The sequence below is a fragment of the Falco cherrug genome, chromosome 8 (assembly GCF_023634085.1).
Source record: "Falco cherrug isolate bFalChe1 chromosome 8, bFalChe1.pri, whole genome shotgun sequence".
NCBI lineage: Eukaryota > Metazoa > Chordata > Aves > Falconiformes > Falconidae > Falco > Falco cherrug.
This window is the reverse complement of record NC_073704.1, coordinates 53,839,795-53,861,983: the sequence shown is the minus strand read 5'-3', so window position 1 is coordinate 53,861,983 and position 22,189 is coordinate 53,839,795. Positions and strand designations below refer to the sequence as shown.

At 50.9% G+C, this 22,189-nt stretch overlaps 1 protein-coding gene across 2 annotated transcripts in view; it reads right to left on the bottom strand.

Annotated features, from left to right (window-relative positions):
* SH3PXD2B (SH3 and PX domains 2B) overlaps nucleotides 1–22,189 on the bottom strand; it is a 78,028-nt gene that overhangs the window by 25,546 nt on the left and 30,293 nt on the right. For both annotated transcript variants that reach the window (XM_055718447.1, XM_055718449.1), the window contains exons 3-5: nucleotides 18,433–18,508; nucleotides 7,072–7,148; nucleotides 3,604–3,695 (exon numbers count right to left, since the gene is read on the bottom strand). In XM_055718447.1, coding sequence (XP_055574422.1) covers nucleotides 3,604–3,695; nucleotides 7,072–7,148; nucleotides 18,433–18,508 — 245 coding nt within the window. The remainder of the gene's footprint in view (nucleotides 1–3,603; nucleotides 3,696–7,071; nucleotides 7,149–18,432; nucleotides 18,509–22,189) is intronic.

Genomic DNA, 22,189 nt, shown 5'->3' with positions numbered 1-22,189 from the left:
GCTGAATGCCTTGACTCAGCAGTGGCTTTGTGCCCAGCCGTTCAGATTTCCCCAGCCTTATTCCAGAAACTCTGCCGCGGCTAAAAACGGCTTTAAACTGAAAAAGCATGGAAGGGGGTTGTACACAGCAACTTCCCACCCCAGCAGCCGAGCATCCTGCTGCTGGTCAGACCTGCTGAGATATGCAGGGAGCAGGAATTTGATGATTTCTCTTCTTTGAAACTAGTTTTCATCGGGCTTCCATCCAACACCAGCGAAAAAAATTCTGCATCTCCACAGACTGCTAACTTCCCGGAGGATTTCTCTTTCCATAACCATTTCTCTTCTCCTTCTGCCCCTTGCCCCCCAGTTCTGTGGAGTCACCTCTTCCCAAATTTAACCAGCCGCTCTGGATTACAGCCCCACTCTGACCCACCACGGGGTAGCCCTCCGCAGTGGAATTAGTTATCCCAGTCCGGAGCTTGCTGGACAGGGATCCACGTCACAAAAAGCCACTGATCATCACTGCCAGTGTAAACACCACAAGCTCAATCTGCTGTCCTGTTTGAAGTGGTCGCTCTGGGCAGGAGGATGCTGGAAAGTTGGCAGGTGTGTGCTGAGGGGACGGAGGAGGGCTTCACCTCCCTCTTCCACCCGCCAACTGCTGGAGACTTCTGCATCAGCCCCGCTGTCGGCTGTGACCTACCGCCCAGCTGGCAGCGATGGCAAAGGCACACAAAGTCAGCATTTGACTCTTTCCCTCTCCACTCAGTCCCTGCCCACTCGACCTCCCTCTGCGTACACCAGCGGCAGGGCTGGGGCTCGCAGAGCAGGAGAGGGAGTGAGAGGGCTGAAGAACTCGGCTTGCAGGGCTGGTGTCAGCATCAACCTGGCTTTGCTGGTGCTTCCAACACCAGCCAAGGGATGCTGAAGGGAGCTGCACTGCAGGAAAGCAGGAGATCCCTGGCTCAGCCCAGGAAGAGCTCCAGCACTGGGGAAAGCAGGCACCACAGGGGCCCAGAGATAGACGCATGGGCTGTCTAACCTCTTCTTTCCATTCCCAGACACTGCCAGACTGGAGGACTAAATTCACCCTTTGCAGTTAAATCAGAGCTGCAGGAACTGTGGTCAGCTGCAGCCCCTGGCAGTGGTTTGACATCCTGGGGTGATGTGGGTTCGGTGGATCCTACCTGCACCCCAAGAGAAAAGCAAGCAGAGGATGCACCCAACAGCACTCACAGGCACGTCCCCTTCAATGCCACCAGCTGCCACTGCTATGGGCGTGCTGCAACCCGAAGTGTCAGCCAGGGAAGCCGAGGGAAGGGACAGGGAGCAGGAAGGCTCCCAGCCACCATGCCACAAGACTGGCTTCTTGGTTTGGCACCGAGCATGCTGACCAGTCCTTTTTCCCTCCCTCATCCCCTCTTCTCAGCCACCCAGCATAAAAAGCTGCTTTTTTTTTTTTTTTTTTTTTCCATCATTCTGTTCGTGGCCTGGCTCCCTTTCAAATTCCCGGAGAAAAGTATTTATCTGCTGGATGAATGATGACATCCGGCCAAACCCCAGACACGCTATCACGTCTGATCCAGCCCAGCCGTCTATCACAGCCTTCATCTCGTTATTGGTAAGCTGGCGGCGTGCCAGCACTTGGGGCTCGGGAAAGGGCTCCCACCAATCTCTCCAGAGGAGAGAGTCAAGGACTTTTATTAATTAGCATTTTGAATTGTAGCTAATAAATACCCCTCTGGCATTCAGGCTGGGATAGGAAACACAACAGCGATGTCCTTGAGATGCTGCAGCATTTTGCTGCTGGAGGCAAATGGACAAGAGTCACCCGCTAAGTCCTTCTGCGTGCTGCAAGCTTGCCTCTCCTCCCTGGAGAGGAGCAGGCAGCGGGAGGGAGCATGGCCACCACCGGATTCAGTGGTGCATCACCCACTTGCCCATCCAGTACTGTGACGGCCACACACACTCGCAAACACCTGGCAGTTTTGCAGCGAGAGCTGCTCCGCAGTCCCACAGGACACGGTGGGATATACCCGAGGATGGACCCCACAACACAAGCACATACTTGGGGCCAGACTTCGGGATGGCACCTCGCTCTTGAACCCCACCCAGGGAGACAACGAGGGACTTGGCACTGATCACTGCCTGGCTGGGTGGCCAGGAGCGCTTCAGACGCAGCAGAGTGCTCTGGGGCTGAGCTCAGCACCCAAAGGTCTCCCCATCTGAATTGTTGTGCTCCTTGTTCTGGCCACAGCCCCCACCCCCTCTGATTTCTGGCTCAGTCTACAAGACAAAATAAAGATGAGGAAGGTGGGCGCAAGGCTGAAGCTGCCCTTTAACCCACTGTGTATGAAGGTGCCTCAACTACAGGCCAGTTCAATAGCTGACTCCTTTTCCAGAGCAGCTCAGCACCCTTTCATGCAGGGCTCAGACACATGCACAGGCAACCCCCACACCCCGCAACAGCCCCAGAAGCTGTTAACCCCCACGATAAACCCCCACCCAATGTCCTTGCAAGCTCCTCTTTTCCTTGTGTCCCTTGCTTGCCCCTTTGCTGAGGGATGACCGACGGGGCGGCAGGTTAAGTGGTGAGCAAGAGCAGGGCAGGATGGATGAGAGCACCAGCCGACAGCAAGCAATTAGTTAATGGGCTCCGGGGGCCCTCAGACCAATCTCATCAAGTGACCACGAGCTGCAGAAGGAATGATGACAGGCCAAGCAAATAGAAACAGGAGCCAAAGGAGGAAAGCAGGGATGGGGGGAAGGGGGAATTAAGAGAGGGAATGAAAAAAATCAAAAACCCAGGGAGAAGACATATTCCACACAAGCATAATACTTAGCTGGAGACCTGAAAGGCTCAGTGTTGCAGCTCGGAGGAGAAAAACAAAATCCCTTTATCTACCTCCACACTCTTCCAATACAGAATGATGTCAAATCAATTTACTGCCTTTCCTCTCACAATTAATCAAGTCTCCTCCATTGCTCAGCCTTCGTAGAGCCGTGCATCGTGTCACATGGAGCATAAAAAGAGAGAGCAGCATAGCAGGAGATGGAGGCGGCTGCTCAGATTTATGCTGCTTGTGATTAGTAAGAGATGGGTGGCTCCTGGCCAAAGTAGCTCATAGTCACAAGACTTATAACCACACAGAGTTGCGTAAGGCACGCGAGATTCCTTGCAAATGTTCCTTGTTTTGCATGGAAAGACTTTGGAGCGTTGTTATGGATAGGGCTCATGGACATGGCTAAGGGGAAGAGCCTTTTGAATGAGGCAGAGGTTGTTAGTAACCATGTGAAATGAGGCTTTTCAGACTAACCATGTTTCTGAAACCAGAATTTGCAAGTAGAAAGTGGCCTGGAAGGAGACCGACACTTCACGGGGTCCCAGAGAAGTGTTTCCACCTCCCTGCTGAAGAAGGCTATGCCAGGAGATGGCTGATAAGGCAGGGGTGTCCATCTTGAGCTCCACAGCCCCTGTTCCCTCTGCAAGAAAGCCTTCAAGTCCCAGATCTGTGACTCCTGGGGGGAACTGGTGAACATCAGACTTATGGACACCTGAAAGTTCAAGGCAGTTTGTGTTTCATCACCACACGGGTGGTAGCAGCCACTCAACCAACTTACTCTTTGGGGGGCGTCAAGTCGTCAGGTCGTGTCTCAAAGAACTGGAGAACTTCCTCACACTGGGAGATGTAGGGAGGCAGCTGGATCAGAGCCTGCGGACGGAACAGAGACACTGGTGATCGGAAGCATCAAGCCTGTGTGCAAGGAGCCGAGTGAGGACAGGCCCTCAGTGCTGGGGACGGGGTCACAGCAAGGAGCTCGGCACCCGTGTGGTTCCTGGCATGCAGGAGCACAGAGCCAGGCTGGGGAGAGCTACAGCAAACACACACTGAAGCGGAGCAAGGCCCAGACAGCCCCCAGGTACACACACCACACTACCCCAGCTGCAGCTGGAGACTAAAGGAGAATAAGTTGAGACTGCCCAGGCCCTGCTTAGCCCAGCTCCAGCCTTCTGGACAGATGTGCCCTCGCAGGGTAAGAGCTACAGGTTTGCCCACCCCAGCATCCAGCCTCCCAGTCACGGCAGGGCTCAGTTTCCCAGCTGTGCTGTGGGCATGGAGCTGGCATCCTCGGGAAAGGCTGGGCAGTTTACACGTGGCAGACTCTCAGTGCTGTCAGCCCTGATGAGCACATCCCAAAAATGCTCCGTTGGGCAACAGCAGCTTGGGAAGTGACAGGGAGAGAAGCAACAGGAGGCAAAAGCGCAGACACCAGCTCATCAGGGCAAGGGCTGAAGGCTGCTACGTGTGCTGTCGGGTGGCAGGAGCTATACGCTGCCTCTGCTTTTCTCCTTTCCCTTCAAGGAAACCTGTTGCAAAAAGACAGGCTTCAATGGTGGGGCTTGCAGGGTGAGAATGTGCCTGTCTCTAGGAGGTGGGGGCAGAGTCTGGGACAGCAATATTCGCCTTGGGCCAGAGCTCTTCTAGGTCCTCTCCAATGTGGGCTGCAGCAAGGGCTGGGCAGGGGAGGCAAGATGGGCAACTGCTTGCTCTCTGCTCGTCAGAGGAAACAGAGTCAGATGCTGGCAACTGCAAAAAGTAAAAAACCCTCCTGCAACTGAAAAAGGGACGATTTGAAATCAGAGAGCAGTGCCGCAGCCTGACCTGGAGCAGATGTTTAACCATTTTTCTATATAATTCCCCCTCCCCTCCATTTGCTGTCACAGCAGTCTTGTGACAGCAGTGTGGGCGAACCAAACCTTCATTCATTTCTGCATTGGAGACAAAGCCACATCTGCAAAGCCCTGGGATTACCACACAGATCAGATGTGGCTCCACACTGACCTAATTGCTGGCCCCCAAAAGCCCTTCCAGCCATTCAGCACAGTCCTTCACTGCCAGCACAGCAGCCAGTCAGACCACTAATCCTGGGCCAGCTACGATCAAGATCATGTGAGAAAGAGGAGAGAGAAAACTTCTCACTTCATGGCTTTTGGGTCCAGGGTAGGGCTATTCAAAGACCAAGTTTTGCACGGATGCCATTCCCAGGTGGTACCCAAAGGTACCACTGCCCAGTTCCAGGCATCCCATGATCTACTCTATTTCCCCCATGCCAAAATCCCTCTGATTCTGTGGCCTGGAGAAGGTTCCATGTTCCTTCCCTTGATCCTTTTGCCTAGTTCCACCTCAGATCTTACCCACCTTCTTTCTAGGGCTCTCCCAGAGCACGAAGATACCCTACTTCTCTTGCAGGAGATGGCAAGAAAGCAAAACCTTCTTACACATTTTTCTGTGGGAACTTGTTCACAATGTATTCACCTAACCCTCAGTTCTCACTCAGGAGGGCCAAGCTGAAGGAGATATTCCGTATTTCTGTTCCACACCACCACCCTCCAAGCACATGCAACATCCACATCCATCAATAAACATAGCAGCAAGAGTGTGCTGGGACCCTGTGGCTGAGATCTGCTGCACGACATGCCCAGAAGGGACATCCCTCTGCTCCTGCCGACTCCTTGCTCATTCCACATCTCTGCAGCCTTTGGTCCCACACCCACCTTCAGCTCAGCAGCTTTACAGTTAACTAGCAGCAACTGCAAGGCCAGGCACCGTGTGCCTGTTCCTACTTGGTAATGCATTAATGGGAGGAGGAGAAAGCGGCTCCCTAAGCGGGTCATATAACATCAGCCATTATTTTCCAGTTGTTAAGTCAAAAGGATTCATTGTATTTTATGTCGTTAATGGCATCATTCTGAAAGAGACAGCTGCAGCATCTTATCACTTAGGGACCTTCTCTTCCCCAAAATTAAATTTACAGTTGTGTGCGTCTGTATGTAGCTGACACTTTTTAGTGACTCAGAAGACAAGGGACTGATCATGCCCAGCTGGAGCCAAGTGGTCGCTTGTACCAGCAGCCTCCCCCACGCTGCATGGAGGATGCAGGTCCAAGCACACCTTGCACTACATCTCCATCACTCTGCTCCCATCAGCTATCCTGGCCTGCAGTGGTTTTCACCCGCAGCCTCACTGCAGAGCTGTCAAGATGCATTTACTAATTCACCTTTATCCTTGTAGTTGTTATTCCAGCCACGACATCCCTTCCATGGGTCTGGCTGAGTCCCAAAACCCACAGTCTCTTCCACCATGGAAAGTCCTAGGCCACAGTCACTGCTACACCTCCCGTGCTCAAAGAATGTGATGGATATTTCACCAATTCCCCATCTTCTCCCATGGGCTCTGTGGTCTTTGTATACAACTTTAACAGCATTCAGACTGGATTTTGGAGGTACTGGTCGTACCGTCAAACCATTCCATGGCTGCTGCAAGTACTAGTGCACTTCTTCAACATGATGACATGTGGAATACTACATTTGTGTGAAAATAATTTTTGTGGACTTCAGTATTTTGTTCCCCTCCCTGCCCAAAGAAATGCCCTAACATCACAATTTGATTTAAACTTAAGTACAGTTTTACATTCAAGCATATGGGGCAAATAGTCCCAGCCTTATCTCTGTTGGCTTCCAAGAATTTTCTGCAGGTACAAGTCATCTTACATCTCTGCAAGTAACTGTTTCACATAACCAGTAACAGGAGTTTACATCCCAGTTTGGGACCATCGGTTCAAGAAAGAGCTGTCTTCTACATAAAACAGCAGGTTCGTTCCCAGCAGATGGGAAAGGAAAGGCTCCCTAAGGAGCCAAGCCCTTCAAGCCTAGTCCTACGCGCAACCATCTCACTCCAAACCACCTACCAGACTGGACGCGGCCAGTCCTTTCCAGCCCATCTGGAAAGCTGGGTCTGGTTTGCAGCTTGAGAAAGGAGAAGAGAAAGGGAAAGCAGCAGCAGGGTGCAAGCTGGCATGGAGCTGGGCCACCCTGTACCCTGCAAGCCCAGGTCTCCAAGCCCTCAGCATTAATGGATTGAAAAGCAAATCAGTGCATGGGTTTTCATCACAGAAAGGGTTTGGTAGTGGGGAATAGCCCACACTCCCCGTTCTCCCAGCACTGGCACACCGTTATATATTATCAAACAGGATCAAGCCTCATCAAGGTGGCTTCATCTTTGGTTGATGCTAGAAACCTCCCCTCACCTTGCAGTATTCATCAATAGGTATCAGGCGCTTGACTGCAACATCACGGATGTGACTCCGGCGGAAGAGGATCTTCCCTGAAACAGGAGAGATGGAGAGACAAGAGCAGGTCAGCACAACACCCAGGAACACTCTCCCATGAATCACTCAGTTAGGACCTATTCCCTGCACATCCTCTTCTTACCAAAAGCACTGTACCTAAAAAACAAAAAGCCCATTCCCTCCCACAGATTAAATACCTCATCAGAATAAAGCACATTTAAAGTGGCAAGCATGTTCAAGGAGAGAGAAGAGGAACCAATTACCAGCATACTACAGCCCCATCTTCCCTCACCAATGTGGCAATTACAGAGCAGCAGCCCCTATCAAAGCACGTGCCTGATACCTTACGGTCTGCTGGCATGCAGGTCCTGGGTGTCCAAGTCCACCAGCAAACGCCAGTGCTCGCCAGAGAAGCGGGCATCCCTGTGAATGCCGGCGCAGGTGGGACCCTTGCTGCAGGCTCCAGGCTTGTTCAGGGCATCCAGGTCTAGTGTGGGCAGAAGCCAAGCCAGAGGGTTTCTCCCTGTGCAGCTCCTGTGTCCAACTGGTCCTGGAAGCCACAGTGTCAGGACTGCAGCTCCGAGTCAGACCTATAGGATTTTCCTTCCTGTCTGGGGTTTATTTTTGTTCTCCATTAATGGGATCCTCTTGCCACTCCAATTCCTCCCCTCTGGCTTGCGGTACAGGCCTCCTTCCTTTGAAGTCTAATGAGTCCTAAATGCTTCAAGCTGCTCTCACAAAGAACAGCTTCTCTGGCATTTAACAAGACAAAAGCCATTAGCAGACAGTGAAACAGATACACATGAAGACTCAGTGATCAAAAGGTCTGGTATAGGGTAGGGTTTCAGATCTGCACTTTCCAAAGCACCAGGAGCTGGCACTGCTTTGCTATACAGTCACCTGGAAAATTGTGGTTTGGGGTGGTGGTGTGGGTGGTAGTGAAGTTCCCTCAAGATCCTCCTTACACCTCTCACACCACAGGGAAGTCTCATCTCTTTGTCCCTACTTGGGTTTCCAATCCCACCACAAAACCCAGGGAGAGCAACTGATGTGCCTGTCCACGCCATCTCTTCACTTATCAAAGAGGTCACCGTGGGGCAACCCAGAAACCAAACTCCCCTCACAACCGAACACCAACACACCCTCTTTGCAAGCAACAGGAGGAGAAAAGCACTCTGGAGCATCACCCAGCCTTCAGCGCTGCACCATGGCTAGCATCAGCCCCTGCAGCAAGCCTTCGCAGGAGCCGCAGCATTGCTGGAACCAGAAGCTGGATGCTACTGAGCTACCCAAGAACAGGACACGGTAAAGTGACCACACGCTTACCACAGTTTTAAAACCAGGGCTGGGTCACACCCCCACCACCCCTGCCTTCCCACTTCTCCCTGACTTGTCCAGGATCGGGAACACGCGTGACTTGTGCAGCCTGCCAGTGCATTTTTATAAGCAGAGACGAACTAAGCCAACCCAACTTCAGCTTGCAAGGAGCATGAATCAGAACTTCATGGAAGAGCCAAATCTCCGGCTAGGCTCAGTTAATGCAGAACGCCTTCCAACCTGGACTGTCCGAGGGAGCAATCACACACAGTATTAGCTCTGTCCTTGCCCTTCAGTGAAATGCACAGGGTCAGACCAGCTCATACCAGGACTGACTCTCATTTATGTCCTGTTGACAGTGAGGGGCTGAGACATTCATGGTGGGAAATGCTCTGCTCTGAAACGCATTCCTTCCCACAGCCTGCCAGACCCAAGTCTGGCAGTCTTTATGATACAGAGGAAAAAAAAATATCCCTCTATTCAATCTGTCTTTTAGAATTTGAGGGTGAATAGCCTGGGAACACAGAATTTGTCTGGAAAGACTGGGAGCAACAACCAGGTCAGCATTCCCTTCCCTGCCTGTAGTAATTATTTTCCATCAGACAGGAAAACGATCAACAGTTTTCCCTTCTCATCAGCAGTCATGGCGTATTTGCTGCATAGGTTTCTATCTGAATGATGATTTTTAAAAAGATGAATGGATCACAATAGTTTTGTTGACAATTATAAGGAATAGCTGTTTGGGGTTTGTCTGCCAAAATGAAATCACTGATGGGTGGGTACATTATAAATGGAAAAATAATAAGCCCTGGATGTGGGAATATTTAAATGTTTAACCAATAGATGCTAGTGCATAATAATAAAAAGAATATAGTTTTGGGGAATAAATACATCACAACAACCGAAGTGATCTTAAATTAGTCCAGGCACAGAGCATACGAACCAGTAGGAAATCCAGCTCCTGTCTTGATTTGCTCTAGATCTAGTATTTTTCAACAAGGAAGTTTATTTTCCAACAAGAAGCTGGTTTTTAATCAAAATGCCTAATTAACATAATTGCAGACCCTTCAGTGCTGCCAAATACTGCTATATAAATCCTTGCCTTGAAAGGCGAGAGAGCACAGGAAGCCACTTCCCCCCTGGAAGGGAAAGATGGGCAACTTGCTGGGTTGGTGCGATGCAACGTTTCCCTGGGCACGCTTTCCTGAGACCGTATCTGCAAAATGGGAACAACAGTGCTGTCCTCTAGGGCTTTTCACATGGCCAAAGACCACACAATGCAACAGAAACACATGATATGACCCATCTCCTACCTGCACCCCTCACTGCTGTAGCTCCAGGGGACACAGCGAAGGCAATGGTGCCCATCACCCACACCTCATTCTAAGTGCTCGCTGCTTTACGCTTTTTTGGCTGCCAACTCTCAGCCTGGTACCAGGTTGCTGCCCTGCTAATCATCCAGGTGGACTCTCTTCCTCCTGCCCACAGCAGATAGTCCTTCACGCTGAAGGGGAGGAGAAGGTTTGGGATTAGCTCCTCTAGGTCCTAAAGGAAACACGTGGCAAAGAAATGGCCAGATGGCCAAGGCAAGAGGAAAGGTAAGTCTGGTGACTGTGCTGGATAAATGCTGCCCTGGCACCTTCCAGCGAGCAGCCTGACACACAGGTACTGGGCAGAGGACGTGGTTGCTGGCTCAACTTTGGCACAGTGTAACCTAGCTCCAGGCAAAGGCAAGCCAGGCAGAACGCTGAGAAACATCTGCACAGCAGGATGCCAGCTGAAAAAAGGGGAAGGTCTCAGGGGTTTGATTTTCCATGGTGAACTCCTCCAGCTGGATGAACTGTTCACTTGGTAAATCTGCAGCATGTGAGATGCAGACCACCGACAGCAAAGAGGGAGCAATCTCAGCTGCCCTCGTGGTATCTAGCAAGAGTAAGGATAGCCTTGGTGCAGTTTGGATCCTTGACTCCTGGATGCCTGCAAACTCAGAAAAAATTGTTCCAATATGACAAAAATGGATCCTTGACTCCTGGATGCCAGCAAGCTCAGAAAAATTTGCTCCAATATGACAAAAATGACTACCAGCTCTAGTTTTAAGAACATCCTCAGATGAGATTCACTTTACTCTTAACAGCCTCATAGACATAGCAGTGCTCCTGCCCTCAGTCTCAACACCAGCACAAGGAGTATCGAGGGGAAGACATGTGAAGGAAGGCAATTCTGCACAACGTGCTGATTAGTGGGGTTTTCCATCAGCTGGGAAGGTCAGTGCTGCTTACAGGCTCCAGCTTCACCAGCTTCTCACTCACACCACAACTCAAGCACTCCGAAATTGTTAGAATTTCTTATTTACATACAGAACGTTACGCATGAGCAATGAGAGCAATGAGTCTCCCTCCCTGCTAGCACAAGAAAGCCACTTCACGAGGAAGCGCCATAAAATACACTGTCCTTTATACACACAAAGCTATGAGTAGACTGAACGTTTATCACCTGGGAATGTGTCGAGTAAGTTGATTTTGGAAAAAGAAGACAGAGATAAGGCACTACTACAGAATGGCTGCCTTGGCACGTCTCCCTGTACAAGAAGTACCCAGACTTCAGGACATGCTGCCTGATTTCTCTGGATCTTGAAAACCTGTTAATACCTACAGAGAAAAAGTGGTGCCTCTGAAGAGGACAACGGTCCTGAAGATGCTCCGTGTACAAGTTACAATTTAGAAATTGGTCTTTCTTTGGTAGAATATGAAACACCTTATTCCAGGGAATATATTTATTACACATTACGTTAATATAACTGTAGATGCACCAAAGCATGACACGTGCTTTGCTTGCTATACATTTTCCATTTCTCAGCAGGTTAGGCATTATTGCATGCATCTGCTCTTTAAGGGTAACCTGGCAGTATTATTCTCCATCAGGATTTTGACTAGAGAAATCTAACCAACACAACCCATCCTTTAAAGACAGAGGGAATAAAACCAAAAGGGAAAGCACTGAAATATATGCAACGCCTTAGAAATCAAATCAAACAAAGTCTCTGCACTGATCTTCAGTGCAAAAGTGGATGGATGTTCCCCGTCTACATCTCTCCAGCTATACCACATTTCACTGCCTGGTTACAGTGCTGGGGGGAATTAAGCAATGCAGAACAGATTATTATCGTAGGGTGGCCTTAGAGTAACAAGGATTACTTTAATTTCAAAAAATCAGTAAGCTGCCATAAATATTTAGACCAACAGGACCTCGGAGTCAAACTTGAATTTCACCACCCAAAAATAATAAAAGTCTCCATCCAGCTTTTCATGCAGTGCTTTCCAGAAATCACTGGTGCTTTAAACACAACACAAAAGCAGCTGGGGCAGGTGGAGGACCTTCATCACAGGGTCCAGAAGACCCCAGCCATCCCCTGTCCCCACAAACAGCCCAGGAAAGGGACAGGGCATGAGCAGCAGCCCTTGGCAGAGGATTCACCATGGGGAGGAAATCCCAAGGCCAAATGATGCTCAAATGATGCCAATTCTCACCCTGCTGCTCTTCCCCTGGCCCCCCAACCTGGTGAAGGCGTACCGTACCTACAGGGCACTGGGCTGGAGCCTGGGCTGCAGCCAAAGCCAGCTGCGCTGAGGCTTTTACCTACCCAAAGAAAAGACAAATTCAAGAGTACCAAAGCAGCAGAAGCTGTCTCCGGTTCCCCTTGCCGACTCAAGCATTTGTTTACTCATTTGATTTTCTTGTTGAACCTGGTTAGTTTTTACAGCCAAGCAAACGCCCATACAGGCACTTCAGCACTGGAGGCACCAGCTGGTTCTCAGAGGGGGACTGGGGCTGGGGCAACCTAGCAAAAAGATCTCAGCCTACCACAAACCCACTGTCTGCCCACATCTGAAGAACTTCCGAGTCAGCATCCAGCGTCCCGTCTCCCTGCCTGGGCAGTAGCAGGGCAGAGGGGAGGGGGAGACCTTGCAAGCAGCCTGGAAAGACAGCTATGGGCACTCCAGCCTGCTCTTCCTTTTCCCTGCCTAACCCCTTCCCTCCCTTCTCCTTTTGACCTGCCTGGCACCATCTGCTTAGCTCTGGCGCTCAAATTGTCTCAGTGCTTCTGTTTCCTTCATTGCCCCAAGCTCTGGGTTGACAGCAGGGGGCCAGCTGTGTTCTTCACCCTGCTGGGATGGAAACCTGAAAAACCACAGCAGAGCACCTTGATGCTGCTTTGAGATATGCTTGATGCTGTCAACCTTCACAACCTTGTGGGATGTGAAGCTCCCCAGTTACAAAGCTCTATGTCCCACCAACACAGCTGCGCTGCTCCTTTCTTCCCTTCTCCCACGGGCCCGTCCCTCTCCCTCCACCACTGCTACTTGTTTCCATCCACCATGGCCAGAGGCCCACCACACATCAGCAGCAGTTCATCCAACATGATGAACAGGCAGCGAATCCATCGAGCGTGTCCCTGTGAACCTCAGGCCGGCACTGTCCCACAGCAGCTGTTGTCCTAACCGTGCCATGCCGTGCCTCACCCTAGGGAGAGTTTTCCTGTAAATGCTTCATGCCATAGCATGGTTTCTTTTAAATCCCTCCTTAAAACCTTCTTTTGCCACAATTCCCTGCACTCCTTTCCCCCACAAATCCCCACTGTGTCAGTCCTTTCATTGATACAGTCTGGCCAGGACACGGGGGACAACGGTGGCTTTTACCTTCTGTCCAACAGCTGGAGCACAGGCTGCTCTTCTGCATTTAAGCTGCACATCACTGGGCTCAGGGCTTCAGCAGCAGCAATAACACTGGTGGGCTGCCTCATACCCAGCTGGGCAGGAGGAGGCGGCTGGTGCCCACCACCCGCTGCAGGATGCCCCGGGGAAAGGGGGGCATGAGCTCTGTCCCCCATGCAGTGGAGCTGGCGCCAGCCAGAGGAGCTCCACTGAAGATACTGTGTCTGCCCAAAAAAATCCTCCAGTGCTGGAAAGGTTCTGCTCTCCCAGGACTAGGAAACCCCTTTGCAGCTAATCAGGGCTGCTTTGCTTTATCTGGTCCATCGAGAGAGCAAAGGGTGCTGTGGCGGCTCTGGAGGCGGGGCTGCAAGCCACCCAGCGTGGCCCCCGCTGCCTCAGCCATTCATCAAGGACTGAAAAATGTCAGAGGGGAGCTTGGGGAAAGGGCTGATAAGGAATTTGGGTCTCCACCAGCGTGAGATAGAGCAGGCGGGCTACAAGAGGGGTTAATCTCTCCAAACAAACAGGTAGAGAAACAGGGCTCTGCAAATTATTCCCTCCTGTGGGAATTCTCCAGGCAGAGCTAGAATTATACTGTGGAGCAAGGAGCTGAAAAAAAACAACCAAACAAGGCAGAGGGATTTCAACCAGCAAAATGGTTGAGGCTCCTCTTGAGCCAAAGGCTGTTACTGGATCTCCAGCAAACTGGAGGGGCAGAGAACCTGAAACACATCACCCTGCCGATCACAGCCGCGAACCAAGCCAGATATTTCAGAAGTGGAAAACCAGCTGTGCCTCCTGCTTTACCCTGAAGGACTCCCCCCACCCTCCCTCCGCCCCACCGCCTCGGAAAGAATTCACTTCTCTGCACCTTTCAAATCACATCCAGATTTTCCCTGGCACGGGTTCCAAACTCACTTCAAAAAAAAGGCAGCCCCAAACGTACACATAATTAATCCCAGCCCACGGAGCAGCCAGCTACGTGGGCTATTCCTAGGATGGGGAAGCAGGCACGGGAGATGGCGTTTCCAGGAGCCCTGCACTTAGCATCTGTTTAGCAAAGTCCCGCACTGTGCACACATCCCGGTTAAAAGAAGGGGAACGAGAAAAGTGCCTCCGGGGCTGTCCTGGGTCTAGCATAAGCACAGAGTCCCACGTCTGTGAAATGAAGCTGAATTAAACAGTGCCCCTATCAGGACAGCCCCTTACACGCTCTCATGGTTTGTGATCCTGCTGGATAGGAGCAAAATGTTCCCAAGGCCGTTGCTTCTATGGCCTACAATGCATATGCCATGCAATGGAGAAAAATGTAGGGTAGTTTGTTTAAAGACAGCTCAAAGGACAGAAGCAGAGCAACTGCTCCAGCACGGCACTCTTCCTGGGATAATACTGTCTGCACATCAGCAGTGAGCTGAAACCCTACAGAAAAGGCAATTGTACTAATTAAGGGCTGCAAGCTAGCCTGGGACCATCCACCCAACAGTGCTACAGCAGAGATCCTCATCTTTCTAGAGCAAAAAAATAGTAATTTGGACCCTTGCCCCGCCTCCAGCTCTGATGACGATGCAATGGGACAGGGGAAAGTCAGGTACTGTAGCTGGAAAATGGATGAGTTGTGCTCCACCTCTTTCATGAGGCCTTTGTGGTGAGCTATTAGCATCCTCACAGCTGTTCTGGGAGAAAAGCCCTGAAGTTTGCGGGTCACACTGATGCCCATGCCAAGCAGGTTAGCAGGCTGGGAAGGGAGCAGAAAGGAGGCATAATTCTCCTTTGTAAAAAGATCTCACCGAACCCCCTTTCTCCTCCTCCCTTCTTGGGAGTTCGCTATTGTCTGTAGCTAAAGCTTCCTAAAAAGCAATTTTACAGCCAAAGTTAGCTCAGCCTCAGGCAACCCCTCCTTGCCGAGGCTCACGTTTCCAGCGAAGCAGACTGGCCAGGATCTGCTCCAGGCCACTCGGGCTGTACGAAGTTTGGAAGGCTCCACTCTCCTTATAAAAGCTGTTTCCTGAAAGATCTGGCACAGCCCTTAACACAGCAGGCCCAGCTGAGCTCATTTGTTTTCTTAGTTCATTCTTTCCTGGGGTCTCCATACCATCATCTCCCAGCCAAGCAGCACGTAACCCTCAGTGCGGACTCTTGCAGGCGAGGACAGAGCCGCCCAGCACGTCCCCTGCGCCGGGCAGTGACAGCTCTCCTCTCCCACCAGCTGCTCCCGACTCTGCTCCAGGGACCACAGCCGATGCCACGCGTGCGCTGGGTGCCACCGGAGCTGTTTCAAGGGGCCATCCTCAGCGCCACGTGAAGCTGAGCAGGCTGTGCCAGTGGCTCAGAGCCAGCAAAAGTAGCCAAGAGTCCACTTCAAATTCCCCCATATGGCGGCAAAGGCTTTTCAGGCACAGTGCAGGAGCACTGCAATGTCCTGCCAGGCAAAACGTGAGCCCACCAAGCTCTGCTGTGTGATGAGTGTGGTGGCAACACTCGGAAAGGAACAACCTCTGGTCCCAAACCTCAAGAGCAATTGCTCTGCTCTGCTTTGGAGGACTCCACTTCAGATGAGCTAAGTGGGCTGGAGGACTTGCAGTTACAAGAGCCTCTTCTGATACCATCAGAGACCTACTTCAAAAGACCCGAAGTCTCCAGAAATTTCCAAGTCGTCAAATCCTCAAAGCAAACATTAACAAAACGAAGCAACACAAAGCAAACAGAGTTCCTGTGGGCTGGATGTTGTAACTATGGAGTAATCATGGAACTCACTTCCCATTCCAGGAAACCAGCCTGACAAACCCAGATGGTACCTTCTCAGGTTATGCTGGTGACCCTGAGTTTGGGACACTTAGGGGTTTGCTAAGAAAGCCAGAGCTGAAGGAAGCACAGAGTCACAGGAGACATTTTTTGAGAATTGCAGCGGGCACAATGTCTAATGATACTCTACAATGGGCTTCCCAGAAAGCAGCGTACTTTCAGTAAGCCACTGGAGCCAAATCTCCACTGGTAATGAAATTCAGATGCCAAAAATATTGCTCAAAATGGGAGTAGGAGCAAACTACAGTACTCACAGACGTTGAACGTAACCAAACCCTAGCGAGTCTAAGCATACTAGAGCCATGTTTTGCAGAGAAAGACACCCAGGCACTGAGCTCACCTGGATGGCACCCCCAGGCAGAGGGAGACAAAGTTTGGGTTCAGCTTTACCTAACAATACCCATTGCCATCCCAAACCGGGAAGGCCAAGAACAGCTCCAGAAAGAAGCCATCCTCTAGCACAGCCAGCCACTATTAAAAGAGCCTTCTCCTATCCCCAGGTAAAGTCCTCTTTCAGAAGCAGACACAGCTTGCGAGCCACCTTGCTAGGGAGGTATGGCTCATCGTCCTGCGCTGGAGAAAGCCACCCGCTCCTGACCGCTCCGTGATGTGCAGCAAAGGCAACATGATTCCATGATTCCCACTTCTTAAATAACACATCTTTGCTGAAATAAGAGGACTTTGGAAGCTGCCCCATGAGGACAGGCAGATGCAAGATTATCGTTTTTTTCCAGTGGCTGTCTCCTGGTTGGAAGCAGGACACCATCCCGTGCTGGCATCTCCTCACCATATCACCTCTTACCGTGTGCTGGCACCTGAAAGTACAAGTGATAAAGCTGCAGGTGCCAGCTGTCAGGCATCAACAGTCTCTCTGTTAGCTACTGCAAGCCACTGCAAAAATGAAACGTCAAGAAAAATTTCTGGGAGAAGCATGGACTAGTGGTTTTCCAAGTCAACATGTAACCACCTCTGAAAACGGTATTATTTAATCCTGTTGCATAAAGGGGACCAGAGCAAAGGGGCAAACATCTCTGCAGAGGACACACACACAAACACACAAGCTCCTCTAGAGGATGGTGATCCTAACTCCCCAAAACAGCTTTCTTACACAAGAGCCAGGCTTTATTTTCCAGCAACTTCAATCCCCTTTTTTCTTCAATGGAAATCCCAGTGACATGCCTCTTAGCAAGGGGAAACTATTTCAACACCAAGAAGACGAAACAAATACTGATGAGTGTGCTGTGACAAGCAGTGCTCTGACCAGGCTTCCCAAGCCCCATCGCTGCCTTCCAAAAACAGCAGCATTTGGTGGGAATTTTCTGCAAGTGCAGCACAGCCAAACCGTACATCCAATTTTTCCAAGTTATGCCCTTTGCCAATTTGCCTTCCATTTTTCCTCCCCACTCCTTGCTGGCAGGAGTACTTGTACAGCAAGGATTTTTCTGCTGTATTAATGTTAGGTGTGCTTTGCTCTTGCTCATGTTACCATGCAAGGACAAGCCAGAATCAGAAATCCCTCTATGGGAAACCCAGACAAGACTCTCTTGCTCAGAAAGGGGCATAAATAATTTTCTTCATGCCACTCAGAGAAAAGTAAAACCCACTAAATGCCTTCATGTTTCTAGAAAAGCCAGGAGGCAGTGCACAGCACAAAGGGCTGCACTAAATGGACCTGACAGTCACTGGAAGTGATTATGGTACCGTGACATTTCTAAATATGCCCATTAGCTACTTGGGGGTGGGGGTAAAGACAACTCTGTGGTCAAAGCCATTAGCTATGGGTGCATGAAAGACTCCCAGGGCCCCCTCAGGCTGGTTATTTTTGCAAGGCGTTTTAGTCTGGGTTTTTTTACCCCATAGCAGCAGCACCAAAGGGCAGCCGCAAGCAATCCCCCGCACCACAGTCTGCCACAGACCACTGCATTTGCTCCTTGGGCACACAAACCTCAGCTGCATGTTGGGCTGGCAGGGCACAAACCATGCCGCAGAAATCCTGTCTTTGAGCAACCAGTCCCCAACATCATGGGAGGAAGCCAAGGCTGTCAATCAGCTTGACTTCATACGTGGAATTCAGTTGTTATTTCCTTCTCTCTGGATGGCCCTTTGAGTTGCATGGGACAGGAAAAACAGCGTCTGGGAAAGCCTCACACCATCCTCAGCCCCGTGCCGTGCTGGCCAGCCCCTTCTGAAAACAAGCAGGCTGCTGCAGGGCTTGCATCTGGCAGAAGTACAAGTGGGGTTGCTTAGCTGATGTCCTTCACTAATGACTTCTGGAGGGAGAGAGAATGACTGAGGGGTTTACCACTTGCTGGGCACACTGCTAACAAATACAGATGTTTTAATGGACACAGTGCAGGCCAGGAACATGTTATTCCTCAGATGGTTCAGTAGATAAGAGCTAAAGCACGTGTATGCTCTCACACAGACTGGGAAAAAGCTCCTGCCATGCCAAAACCAGCATGGTTTTTGCTGGAGTCCACTCGCCTACCTGGCAGAAAGGGGATGATCCTTTGCTTGGGGTCCTTCTGCCCTCCTTCCATTGGAAACTTGTCCAGCATTTGCATCTAGAAAAGAAAACGCAAGAGAGGTGATTAAAGTCAGTGATTACCTTGCACAACACAAGGCCACCCTCCCCAGGAGGAGGAGAAGCCTGTTCTCCTAACCAGCAGCATCCTGAGACACTGTACACAGCACCATCAGCCAGAGTACAGTGACCTGCAGCACCAAGGGAAGCACATCCAAAGCAGTGCCAGAAGCACAAGACCTTAGCGTCATCTCCACTATTTTCAAGACATTTCTCACCACTGATGTTGCTCATCACCGTCATACTGCTCACCGCGGGTGATTTATGTAACCTGCTTTTCTGCAACTATTAAGTTTCATGTTGATGGACCTCAGTCGCTCCTCAAAAAAGACGTACTTTAAGCTTATTTGCTCAAGCATAGCACAGCACTGACACAGTTCCTGGACTACAGCTGATTTGGACTCACAGCACCAGCTCGTGTTTGCCTGCAAAAGGCCATAAAGTTACACATCAAGTTTGGGGAACGCTTTGTGCTATGCAGGCTTTGCGGGATTAATGTTTTATGGGATCTTCAGCATTAAACAAATCATTTCCTGACTGATGCAACTGCATGTAGTATGTTTAGTCAGCAAAGAGAGGCGATAACCAGCTCTTGCTCTTGCTGGATGCATGTACTGGTGTTCCAGCACATGCACACAGCTTCCTTGCAGCTGCTACGGTGCTTAATACCAATGTCCTGGCAGTATTCACATCCTCAGCATTTGATTTGCGTGGTCTTGCTGGAAAACACCATGTGGATTGGGCTTTGCTCTTTACTCAGAGCAGAAGAGGAGGAAGAGCATGCCCAGCCACCCAGCCTGCCACTCAGATACTCCCTCCTTTGGGAGGAAGGGAGGGAGATGCAGACTCTCCCTTGTTTTCCCTGGAGCATGGACCTGAGCTCTGTCTCCCCTCACCAGAAGAGCTCCCTGGTCCCCAGGGTATTTGAAATGGGTCTTAACCTCTCCTACTGGAGCTATCGCACTCTGCATAAATAATTAAGCGCTTATGGAAGCACTGGAGACAACCTGCCGGGAAAGCATCCTGAGCACCTACAAAGTCTAAACAGCTGTTCTCCTCTGGCTCAATTAAAGTGTTTCATACAAAGAGGAAACTATGCAACCGGAGAGCCTGAGCCGTTCATCCCATGAGAGGCACCTGCAGGCAGCCCTCGCCCAGCCTGGCAGCAGGATGGGCACCACAGAGCAGCCAGCCACACAAGCCATGCTCCCTCCTGCCTGCTGCTCCGCCATGGAACAGCGCGAGTCCCTTCCCCACAGGGAGTCCACACAAGGCCAAACTCCTGGGTCCTGACATCCCCTGGGATGTCTCCCACCTGGCTCCTTGGTTTTCATGGCTCTTGTTCTTTGGCACCTATTTTTCCACATGCTTTTTACAGGAGGTCTCTGCATCTAGCTAAAGGCTGTGGACTCCTCCATTGCTAGGTGTGAGTTTGTTTAAAGTGCTGTAATGCTAAAGCTAAGTGCTTTTTGTTGATATAGCCCTTGCATTTTTCTTTTTCTTGGACCTCAAACGCACCAGGATAAAATTTCGAGATTTGGTGGAGAGGGGACAGAAGGAAGGAGGCATTTGTCCTACATTTTGAGAAGAAATAACTCCCCCAACACTCCCAAAGACAACAGGAAAACTGAAAGCAGCTCTCATCTCTTCAAAATGAAATCAAGACAACTCAAAACCAGGATGACACAAAGCACGAATGGACTGTGTTTACAACTTCTCGAAACAAATTTGAGAGCTTGTAACAGAGAAAATGACTCCAGACTCAGCAGTAACTGGGGACTGCGGTGACGTTCCCAGCAGCCACAAAGCGAGCCCAAGCCCAGCCGTCGAGGCAGGACTCGGCTCCCGGAGGCACCACAGGCTCCCAGGGCAGCACCACTTCCCCAGCCTCCCTGGGCACGCAACTGCCTCCTCCTCTTCCCTCAACCCACAAAAATAAAGGATGACACCATATCCCTGTTACCCCGTAAAACACCCGTGTTGTGCTACGGCAGAGGTGCCCCTGGCCCTGCTCTTCCTGTGGGAAAGAGCTCGGGAAAGCTTGTGACTGGTAAAGGGTGAGCAAAACAAATTGCAAATGCCGCACATCTGATTGCTGTTAAGCAAGGCAATACTTGAGTCACTGGAAGCTTTCCCCTCCCCGCAGTTTTGAACGCGAGCTGAGGATCTCTCACTCCCAGGAGCACCGTGAGCCTCCAAGGCACAAACGGTGCAAGCTGTTTTCTCCCGTATGCACGTGCCTGGGCTGTGCCTCTGGCCAGATCAGCTCCCAGCCATGTGATCCCATCAAACCTGGCCAGAACTCCAGAACTTCAGCCCAGTTCTCCATTTCCTTTTGCCTGACAGAAAGTGTCTCTTGCAGAGGCTGCTCAGCAAGCAGGAGGAGATGTGGGGACCCCCTCACTGCAGCCACCCTGCTCTGTTCCAGCCCAGCCCAGAGCCACCAGCATCACCCCAGCCAGACCAGTCCCTGTGCTGCCTGCTGTGGTTTGGTACCACCATACCTGTGCACTCACAAGCTGCTATCTATTCTCTTGCTAGAAGGAGGAAAAAAGGTTGCAAGGTGCCTGGAGCACCCTCCAGCACACACAGAAAGAGCAGAAAGCAGGGAAGGAGCAAGTCAGAGGGGTCAGTCCCACCCAGCCTGGCTGCCACATCACGCAGCTCTGGAGAAGGCAGCAGCAAATACTCGTGCATCAGTTTCACTAGGCATAAGCCTGTGGTTGAGGAACAGCAAAAAAACCCACTCCAAAAAAACCAAGCCCAGTGCTGGCAGTAACCACGGCAGGCAGTTCGTGTTAGTGAGATACAGGCGCACACAGCTGCAGAAATCCAGTCCCCAGGTCACGGACTGATAGCTCCTCCATAGCACCAGACACACAGAAAAAGCACAGAACAGTGATGGCAACAGGTCAGCTCCAGACCTGAGAGATGCTACCAGAGAGCCAGAGGAAGCCAGCTGGCAGGTCTCTAGGTTTTCAGGCTCCCTGTGTCCTTTCTGGCCCATCTTCCTCCTGCTGATTGTGCAGGACAGGGACTACAGCACAGGTGGTGACACTGCTCTTGCCCAGGATAGCCAAGGACAGCAGGCACAGCTCTGGAAAAGGGATGGAAAAAAGGTAAAAGTGCAGCAACCCCACAAGCCCAGGGAGAGGGACACTCAAGCATCACAATATGGCCTTCAGAAACCGAGGCGTGCCAGAGACAAGGCAGGGCAGGTCTCCTGGGAGAGCATCTTTCTCCCCAGCCGTGGCAGGGAAACGTGCTACCCAGCAGGCAAGGTACTGTGGAAGGTAGGCAGCCGGCATGGGGAGAGTCCCGCAAATCATCTCAGTGGCAAGGGTTTCCATTTGAGCTCCAAACAAGGCTGCTCACATCACATTCCCAGGAGGGAAGACTTGCCCAGCCATCCAAGATCCTGGGGAGACGGGGCAGGCGAGCGGCAGCCACCCATCCCTTCGGAGCACAGCTTTCCCTGCTGAGACAGGAGCGTGCAGGGAGGCCAAGTCTGGCTCTCAGCAATGCACTCAGCCAGGTCGGGAAGAAAAATGAAGGAAAAAAGAAAAAAATAACTCTTATTGTTTATCTCCTTCCAAGATTATTTTAAAGTATTTCTGATAGCATCTTATTTTTAAAAAGAAATAATAAAAAAAATACCGGA